General features: G+C 43.3%; 1 protein-coding gene across 1 annotated transcript in view; it reads left to right on the top strand.

The window, feature by feature from the left end:
* The first annotated feature begins 605 nt into the window (after positions 1-605).
* The window catches only part of itga1 (integrin, alpha 1), a 99046-nt gene continuing 88905 nt past the window's right edge, over positions 606-10746 (top strand). Inside the window, exons 1-2 of the mRNA XM_084047070.1 lie at positions 606-621; positions 658-1040. Coding sequence (XP_083903196.1) covers positions 992-1040 — 49 coding nt within the window. The 5' untranslated portion in view covers positions 606-621; positions 658-991. The remainder of the gene's footprint in view (positions 622-657; positions 1041-10746) is intronic.

Below are 10746 nucleotides of genomic sequence, written 5' to 3'. Positions count from 1 at the left end.
ACATCTCAGAGGCAAATATTGTACTTTTACTCCATGACTATTATTTGACCACTTTAGTTACTAGTTAGGCTACTTTGTAGATTTAGCTTACAAAACATACACACAACTTCAGCACTTGAACTTTGGTGTTTGAAAATAGACGATCTACAAGTTCACAACGCACCGCATCGCAACACGTTGTGAGCTTGTAGATCTGCTATTTTCAAATAGCCTCGGTATAAAATAGGGCTAAAGTGGTTAATGTATGTTTTATAATATAATCATTTATATCTGCAAAGTAACTAGTAACTAAAGTTTTCAAATGATTGTAGAGGAGTAAAAGTACAATATTTGCCTCTGTCTGAGATGTAGTGGAGTAGAACTAGAAGTAAAAGTAGACAATTGGAAATACTCCAGTATAAGAACTTCAAAATTGTACTTAAGTACTTGAGTAAATGTACTTAGTTACTTTACACCACTGACTGGTACTTTGTATGAGAGAACTCCTTAACTCTCTCTCTCTCTCTCTCTCTCTCTCTCTCTCTCTCTCTCCTCCTCCTCCTCGTCCTGTGTGAGTGTCTGCAACTCAGCTGAGCTCACTTCAACTTCAAGAGAGGAGGGAGGGAGAGAGAGAGACATACAGTAAGAGGAGAGAGAGAGAGAGAGAGAGAGAGAGAGAGAGAGAGAGAGAGAGAGAGAGAGAGAGAGAGAGAGAGAGGGGCATTAACATGGTCAATGGAATAAAGACGGCACGGGACACCGCTGCTATTTCTTCTATTTAACGATTCAAGATACTTTCTTTAACGTTGATGCTGCATCACAGGAGGATTACATGCATTACCAACCGCCGTCACCGCTCGTTTAGATATTATTTTGTATTGTTATATTATTATTTCACTGACTGTCATCTCGCATCTTTATACTGAAGACGTAGGCACTAGGCAGAAGAGAGAGACCCAAGCGGCTGTATCTGCGGCTGTATCTGACGCCAGTGATTACATTATTATTCAACATGCAGCTCGTGCGGAGTCATTCCACAGTGACGACGTTGACAGCCCTCGGTAAGTGACGTCTTAATGGACAAAATGACATGTTCTTTTTACGTCATAATAGGTTTGAGTGTCAGACTGACTGGTGTTGGGCTTATTATCTGTCATGTCTGAATTATACTTGGTTGCGCAGTCGAAAATAACCGATATCCAAGTTCACACAACGCGTTCTCTGAGCTTGGAGAGATTGTGTATTTTTGAGCGCGAGCGCAACTTAGGTGAACGTGGTATAAATCAGTGGTTCTCAAACTTTTTCATGTCAAGGACCCCCAAATTGACACTTATTAGCACGCGGACCCCCATTTGAAAAGATATGCAAGGGACCCCCATAATAAGAGATGATTTTTATGGCTCTAGCAGTGATTCCACTTTGAGAACCACTGGTATAAATTATGGTATTGAACTGAGGAGCGCATCTTAGGACAGCCTGGCACCACCGGCACGGCACGGCACGGCAGAGCATAGATACATAAGTGTAGCCTACATAATTCATGACTAAGCAACTAAAAGCACTCCATTAGCTGTGAGTGACGGTGACTTAAACATTATTACTGAAGCCACAACCTTTATAAAAAGTGTTGGCACTAGCTGGCACATCATTCTGTCCACAAAAACCGACTCTAAAGTTCCCTCAAAGTGTTCCAAATGGCATTTTATTGTGACTAGGAGAACTCACAAAACACTTAATTGGTTTTATGCACGCCTATGTGGGACATTGGTGCTTTGGAGTGGTCCTACCCACAAATAGCAGATCTACAAGCCCTGCAAAGGGTTGTGAGCTTGTAGATGGGATATGTGTGGTAAGTGACAGGAAGTATACGTGTTACATGCAGATATTATGTCAGTATTCTCTCTCTGGGGTGCTTGGAGTGGCACTGGGAGATGATATGGAGAGTCTTGAACATAGAACAGTGTCAGCCTTTCTTGAAAACCCTATAAAACACATGTTTTTGCCTAATTGCAGAAGCATCTCCTTGGTGTGATGCTGTTAGGGAAATCATTTTCTTAGTTACAACCATGTCATGAATTAATATGGAATGTAAGCCCAATGAACCAGCAGACCATTTTCACTTGACTGAAAGGAATCAGAATTTCTTTTTTAGATTAAAATTCAAATTTTCAAGGGCTTTGGACTTTAATCTTTTAAGATATATAGGCCTACTACAATAATGGCTGTTCACCAACTTAATGGGCCAGTGAGTCATGGTGTTAATTGAAGCCTGAGAGCTCCATCTCAGAGTTGAATTAGCAGAGGATTTGACGTGTATTAGTAATGGAGATGAATGTTGGTATTGGGGAGTCCCTCGCTGGCCGCGCTGCTCTCAGGTTCACTTCAGCTCCAGAGCAGCAGTAGTGAATTAACTTCACTACTGCTGGGTCATGTTCATGTTTAGTTCAATCATGAGGGAAAGTACCGGCAGACGTCTCTGTTAGAGCAGAGAGAGAGAGAGAGAGAGAGAGAGAGAGAGAGAGAGAGAGAGAGAGAGAGAGAGAGAGAGAGAGAGAGAGAGAGAGAGAGAGAGAGAGAGAGAGATACAAGACAGACAGACAGACAGACAGACAGACAGACAGAGTGAGAGGAGAGAGGGAAACAGAGACATCAGACACGCACGCACACACACACACACACACACACACACACACACACACACACACACACACACACACACACACGCACACGCACACACACACACAGCTGACAGGGAACCAGAGAGACTTAAGTAAACAGTTCACATCTCTCTTTCTATTCTCAGATTCCTTTGCTTACATGTGACGTGGGCTCGTGACCATCATTAGAGAATTGAGTTAGAGATGCAGCTGGAGATAGTGTGCGTGTGTGCGTGCATGCGCGCGTGTGTGTATGTGCGTGCGTGCATGCGTGTGTGTGTGTATGTGCGTGCGTGCGTGTGTTTGCGTGTGTGTGTGTGCGCGTGTGTATGTGCGTGCGTGCGTGTGTTTGCGTGCGTGTGTATGTGCGTGCGTGTGTGTGTGTAGGATTGACGATAAGCTCCCATTATCAGCAGATCATCATCATTATCACATTCAATGGGATGTGAGGTTTCCTTACTTAGCCTCTGGCGCCCTCATCCACCCCATCAATACAGCCGCTGGCCCCGGAGGTCACTGGAGTTTCCTTAATAGATGTGTTGTTCTCTATTCAACAACCAGACAACACATCCATCCAACACATGCAGCCTTTCATACATCCAGCCATGGAGCTCATGTTTACCAGGCCGTTCATTCTTCGTTCATTGTGAATGAGGATTGTTGGGATTTGGTTAACCACGTTAGCTAGCTAGTTCATTCGCTAGGCAACTCACTAGTTAAATCACTAGATCAGTGGTTCTCAAACTTTTTCAGGTCTAGTACCCCTGAATGAATGCGGATTTGGTCGCGGACCCCCATCTGAAAAGAGTTTCAGATGTGGTGTAAAAAATGTTCAAACATTTTCAAAGAATATCAAGATCTTTGGAAAATAGCTGATGTATGTAGGGCCCTGGGGGTCCCCGGACCCCACTTTGGGAACCCCTGCATTAGACCACGGACCACCATAACTGGACCCTTACGGGTCCATTTGGTTCCATTTGTACACTCTCAGAGTTACAGCAACATAAGGGTCCATTTGGTTACTAACTATCCAACATTTATCTGGGTACCCCCTGGAACCCACTCAAGGACCCCTGGGGGTCCCCGGACCCCACTTTGAGAACCATGGCACTAGATCATTCACTTGTTCATTTAATAGTTCATTTACTAGTTCAATCATTAGTTAATTTACTAGTTAAATTACAACTTAATACACTGCTGCAATGTAATGTGTACATTTGAAAACTTTTTTTTCCCTGTGTAATGCAGTCACAGTTTATCCTGTGTTCCGCTGATATGAGTTATATTCTGTGATTGCGTCTGTGTGTGCACGTGCGTGCACGTGTGTGTGCATGCGTGTGCGTGTGTGTGTGTGTGTGTGTGTGCGCTCGTTGCCGTTTGTTTGTATGTGCGTTTGTGTGGGTGCGTTTATTTGCGTGCAAGTGTGTTCTTGCGTGTGTAGTGTGTGTGTGTGTATGTGCGTGTGTACATGCGTGTGTGTGTGTGCATGCGCGCGTGCGTGTCTGTGACTCCTCCTGGGTTATACAGGGCCAGGAGCCAGGCTGGTAGGAGGAGAACCCTACTGGGAGACCCCGGTGTTGTGCTAGTGGAGCTACCTCTGCTCAGCTCAGGGGCCCAACATGTGGTTATTGTAGTGGCGGCGTTTAAGCTCAGTAAATTCCTAACGGAGATGAGGGGCGTACAGGTGGTTTTGGTTTGGGAAGTCAAGAAAGGAGGAGGAGCATCTGGCATCAATCAGCGTGCATGTGAGACGCGGGCAACAGTCCTACTATGGAACCATGACTGCATCTCTCACAAAACACTCTCTCTCTCTCTCTCTCGCTCTCTCCCCTCGTGCACACAGGCGCAGAAGTGCACTGGATGCAATCAACCTGCATATCCAGTGTCTACAGCAGTGGTTCTCAAACCTTTTCATGTCAAGGACCCCCAAATTGACACTTATTAGCCCGCGGACCCCCATTTGAAAAGATATACCAGGGACCCCCATAAGAGAAGATTTTTACGGCTCTATAGCAGTGATTCTCAACCATTTTAGGGTCCATTTGGTTACACTCTCAGAGTTACAGACCCATAAGGGTCCATTTGGTTCCATTTGTACACTCTCAGAGTTACAGACCCATAAGGGTCCATTTGGTTCCATTTGTACACTCTCAGAGTTACAGACCCATAAGGGTCCATTTGGTTCCTGTCCATCATTTAGCTGGGTACCCCCTGGAACCCCCTCAAGTACCCCTGGGGGTCCCCGGACCCCAATTTGAGAACCAACGGTCTACAGTATGCAGACACAGTCAAGTGGATCTGTCAGAGGGTCCATTTTCACACATGCAGGAGTTAAATGAACACTTCGGATTTTATTGTGTGGCCCGTATGTGTCTGTTTTCCTTCTAGGTGTTATTGTCTCCGCCAGGCCGAAGGCATGGCGAGAGAGTATGTTTTACCCTCCGTCCGTCCGTCCGTCCGTCCGTCCGTCCGTGTCCACTCTGTGTGTTAGCAGCTAATCTCTGGCACCGTTGGCCCGGTCGCTGCGAAACTGTGCACACACACTCCCTGGATGCCAATTCAGAACCTCTGCCCTAAATCTTTTACATTGGCCTATTATAGCGCCACCAGGAGGCCGATTTGTGCAAAATCCATTTTTTGACATTATTCCTACAGATTTTACCCAAACATCATGCAAATCGGTACACAGCATCTCTGCAGTCATGTGATCAACACGGATTTGTCCGATTTCCCATATTCCATCCTGATTAGCTACGGTTGGCTTCCAAACTTTGCAGGATTGGTCCGTTTTGAACAAAAGGCCTCAAATCATGAACGCAGCTTGCAATTTCCGTGAAATTTCACACGCTCATTCCCACTAGGCCGAGGAAGAAGTGGCATCCTTTTCACATTGGCCTGTTATAGCGCCACCAGGAGGCCACAATAACCGACATGACCTGGCGGAGACCTGTGTTCCGAGGAGCACTTTTTCTAGTTGGAGATGTATTTGCGGAGCTGTTATTAATACGCATCCTATTATTCAGACATGGGGATTGTGTGGTTGCACGTGCGGAACACACTTGATGAGACCACATGCAGCACACACACTTAAGAGGTTTGCATAATCACATTTGGAGAAGAGCTGTGGGACCATATGGGTGACAGCAAGCGTCATGGTTCCTGAGCTAAGTTATCTTCTTAGTTCAGTGGTTCTCAACCAGTGGTCCGGGGACCACCAGTGGTCCTTGAGGGGGTTCCAGGGGGTCCCCAGCCAAATTAATAGTTAGAAACCAAATTGACCCTTATGTGTCTGTAACTCTCAGAGTTAAATGAACACTAATGATGATGATACAGTGTAGATTGGGACCCCCAATAAATTAAAATGGTTGAGTCCCTGGCATATCTTTTCAAATGGGGGTCCGTGGGCTAATATGTGTCAATTTAGGGGTCCTTGACGCGAAAAAGGTTGAAAACCACTGTCTTAGAATGAAGCTTATTTGATGTAGAGGTGTTTCAAGATCTTGGATTGAGGTCTGCTGCTAATTGCAACTGCCATTACTGTTATCCTGGTGTGATAATTAGTAGTTGTACAGTAGCGAGATTCCTAGTTAATTGAGGGGAAATGTGTCGCACTTGTCACAAATGTGATCAGTTGTAGAATATGGCAGATATTCATTATGCGATACAGAGGTTGTACCTTGTACGATATGAATGGAAATAGAATCACACACACACGTTTTAAACATATCAGTTTACATGTGTCCCGTGGGTTTGGATGTTTCATGTCGTCTCTCAGGTCTCAGTTCAGAGCCTGGGTCTCTCTCTCCCGGCAGGGTCATAAACCTTGGTAACAATGTGCCAGCTGACTGCATTAGACGAGTAATTCAATATTTGTTTGAAGGATGCGAGACGAAGGACATTAAATCTTCAGACATTGATGCTTTGGTTGAAATCATAGGGAACAGAGAGACGGCTTAGAATACCCATCATTTTTGTCATCATCATCATCATTACTCAAATTATATGGCCTATATGGGCTGCCTATAAGAGGGTCTGTCTGTGAGTCTGTGTGTGAGGTTTTTTGTGTGTGTTTCTTTCCGGGTGCAAAATTGTGTATATATTTTTTTATATTTAACTTGAATTTTAACCCATTCAGACCGGGAACACATCTGTGTCATTTTAGATTGCTTTGGCTATTCAAAAATAGCAGTTCTACAAGCGCAAGCACTTATAGCGAGGCACCAAGTGCTTGTGTAGATGCTATTTATTTATTTTTACGTGAACATTATTTCATATCTTTGAATATATTTTTTCAAAAAACTGTTAGGATTTAGAAAACATTTTGTAGAATCGGCCTCAGGTCCTCAGGTTAAAATAGAAGAGAATGGCGGTCTGATTGAAGTGAAACCTTGCCCAAATATGGAGTCATATGTCATAGATACAGTATGTGATGACTGACCACATCATCAAGTCCAACATCCACCATTATGAGACCTAATCTTGGTTTAGTTTTTTTATTATAGCTCCCTGGGTTTCTGTAATCAAGTTATAATTTGATAAGCGGCCCGCTGCCAGATCCTGTAAAAGTTCACTATACCTTTGATGACAGCTGGTTGTGAGAGTTCTCTGATACCTTCTGAATATGTACATTTGAAGAGTTATGATGGAGTACAGTATGACTTAACTGTACGGATGATTTTTAAAAATGCGTCTAGAGTTTCTGTCAGTTGGATGCAACAAAACTTTGAATAGTGAATGGTCAAGGGTCCCTCATTCTAATCTCTCTCTATCTCCCGCTTTCTCTTTCTCTCCCTCCTTCCCCCTCTCTTGCCACCCCTCTCTCTCTCCCTATATCTCTTTCTCTGTCTCTCTCTGTACCTCTCTCCCTCCCTCCCTATCTCTCTCGCTTTATCTCCTCCCTGTGTGCCCTCTCACATACTGACTTGAGTAATGTGTGTGTGTGTGTGTGTGTGTGTGAGTGTGCGTGAGTGTGCGTGCGTGCGCGCGCGCCCGCACGCACACACACACACACACACACAGACACACACACACACACACACACGGCGTGTTATAAATCTCGATCTAGAGTGCATTCACTGGGCAGATGCTCCAGATGTTCCACAGGAGTTTACTCTGCACTGTATCTTCCACACTCCGTCCTTTTTTGGAGCTTATGAGAAAAGGCATTCCTCTTCCCCTGGCTGACGGCTTGCGTTGCGTTGCTACCGGCTGGACTGTAACACTGTCAGGAAGGAGACTGATACCACCACACCATCTCTCTCTCTCCACCCCCCCCCCCCCCTCCCCCCCCCCACTCACAGACTAGAGACTGCAGGTGTTCCGTTCAGAGAGGAACACGACATAGTGAAACATAGCACCAGAACCAGAACCAGAGTACACAGTCTGTGTTCATTTAAGCACTTACTGTAAACCCTATATGCCAGTGTGGTTCTCAAACTTTTTCATGTCAAGGACCCCCAAAATGATATGTATTTGGCCACGGACCCCATCTCAAAATATTTTGTTCCAGGGACCCCCAGAAGCAAAGATTTGAGTTACAAAAAATATATATTCAAAGATTTGCACAACTTTTCACGATTTTTCAAAAATAGCAGATTCACAAGCTCGTAGCGCAGCACTCGGTGCTGCGCTACGAGCTTGTAAATCTGCTATTTTTGAATAGCCAAAGTATAAAAGTGGTTAAAATTATTGTGACGCCATATTAACACATTTTGCTGGGGACCCCCTGGAACCCCCCAAAGACCCCTGAGGGTCCCCGGACCCCACTTTGAGAACCAATGCTATATATACTTATATCTATAAGCTCACAAAGCACTTGTAGATCTGTTTTTTTTTTTTTTTCGCCGGATGTCTACCTATTTTCGCCTATCATGACATGCCCAGAATACGGACGCTAGGGTTCATGTGGTTACAGTGGCGTGCAAACCCCAGGTCAATTGTTTTCCTGTGCAGGCGGGTGAAAGGGTTAAAAAATCATGGCAAGCTGACCTTATACTGTAGTACTGCACTCACAGCAATGCAACCGCAGCCAATAACATTAATCATGGGTGTTACATTAAGGTGTGTGTTGAATGTGCATGCATTCTTGGCTATACTGGTGATGTCAATTCTTGCACATCGGCACTCATAAATCTAACAGCCAATAGCCCAAATGATTAGAAGACACCTGCCTTCCCAAAGGTCTGTGCACATCACCTCTGATGCTTGTACATATCTAATACATGAGATGGTTAAACACAATTTAGGTTACAGACCACACACATCTGACTATTCTATTCTATTCTATTCTATTCTATTCTATTCTATTCTATTCTTGTTTGGGGTTTTCTGTTCTACAGTACATTAACCCATTGAGACCTGAAGCCGATTCTACATGTCTCCTAAATCCCAACAGTATTCTGAAAAACGTATGTTTCTATATCAGTGGTGCTCAATCTTTGTCATGTCAAGGACCCCCAAAATTATATGTATTTGGCCGCGGACCCCCATCAAAATATTTTGTTCCAGGGACCCCCCAGAAGCAAAGATTTGAGTTTAAAATGTTTTAAAAATGCTTTAAAAATATATATATTCAAAGATTTGCACACATTTTCACAAATTTTCAAAAATAGCAGATCTACAAGCTCGTAGCGCGGCACTCGGTGCCGCGCTACGAGCTTGTAGATCTGCTATTTTTGAATAGCCCAAAGTGTAAAATAATGCTTTTTAGCTCAAATCTAAAAAATGACACAGTTCCAGGTCTTAATGGGTTAATCTGAGAGCAGATTCCCATGTCCCACTAGAACATTACATGTACAGCTGCTACGTCTCAACGGTATTTATACTTCTACTGTGTGACCCCTTTCTCATTGAGAAAATGCTTGGCTTGGCTTGGCCGTACTTACTTAGTAGCTGCTAATAAAACATATCCTCTGTGCCAATGGATACAAAACAGCATCCAAAGTATGATATTACATGCATGGAGTGTCTCTTGAAATACTCACTACTGGCTACTTAACAGGGCAATGAATCCCTTCAGAAATCGAAATCAGAAGCATTAGTTAATTTCAGTGGTGTGGTTACTTTACTGGAGTATTTCTAATTTTCAGTACTTTTACTTCTACTCCACTATTTCTCAGAGGCAAATATTGTACTTTTACTTGACTACAATTATTTGAAAACCTGAGTTATGAGTTACTTTGTAGATTTGGATTATTATATTAAAAAACATACAGTAACCACTTCAGCCCTACATACATTTCGGCCATTTGAAAATAGCAGATCTACAAGCTCACAATGCATCGCGTCGCATTGTGAGCTGCTTGTGGATCTACTATTTTCAAAAGATTTTATACATTTTATATTTTGAAAACTTATGACATAGGACATTCTGCATAATGAATACTTTTTAATTTCGGTACTTTTAGTATATTTTGATACCAATACTTAACATTTTGAATTCGGGACTTTCACTTGTAACAGAGTATTTCTACATTGCAGTATTGATACTTTTACTTAAGAAAAACATTTCAGTACTTTTTCCACCACTGGTTAATTTTGATTTTTTGCAAAAATAAATACAAGAATTATCTTGTCAACCAGAGGAAGACGTCCATATACCATAATAGTAGACAATGCCCAGTGGCAACATATCGTAATGTTTAGAAGCCTTTCAGCCGTAGGTCGTCGCATTTACCCTTTACTGGGGAAACTGGGCACATATTTGTGTGATAGCCTGGCAGTGCCATTATCTGATGTGGCAGCTGGACAAGTTTCCATCCTGCCCACAAACAAGGAAAAACAAATCTGTTGTTGTTAATGAAATACTTTTAGCAGTCGCTCAAACTTGAGTGTGCTGTCATCTTACCTTATGTCACTCAATACACAGAATTATACGTGTATCTCATCATAGGCACCATAAGTTTTTTTTGGTCCACAAAGACTATGTCTACCATTCAGTTTACAATTGTGTTCTCATAGGCCTTAAGTTTTCCATTACACGGTATACACAGGGGGGCACGGCGGCGCTGTCGCCTCACAGCGAAACTCCCCCCTGTCAGGTGATAAGAAGCGGCCTGCTCACTCCTCATTCGTTATATATCATATATATATATATATATATATATATATA

The sequence above is a fragment of the Gymnoscopelus microlampas genome (genome assembly GCF_963454915.1).
Source record: "Gymnoscopelus microlampas genome assembly, chromosome: 21".
In the NCBI taxonomy this organism is placed as follows: domain Eukaryota; kingdom Metazoa; phylum Chordata; class Actinopteri; order Myctophiformes; family Myctophidae; genus Gymnoscopelus; species Gymnoscopelus microlampas.
Note: the sequence above shows the minus strand (reverse complement) of the source record. Positions and strands in the feature narration are given on the sequence as shown.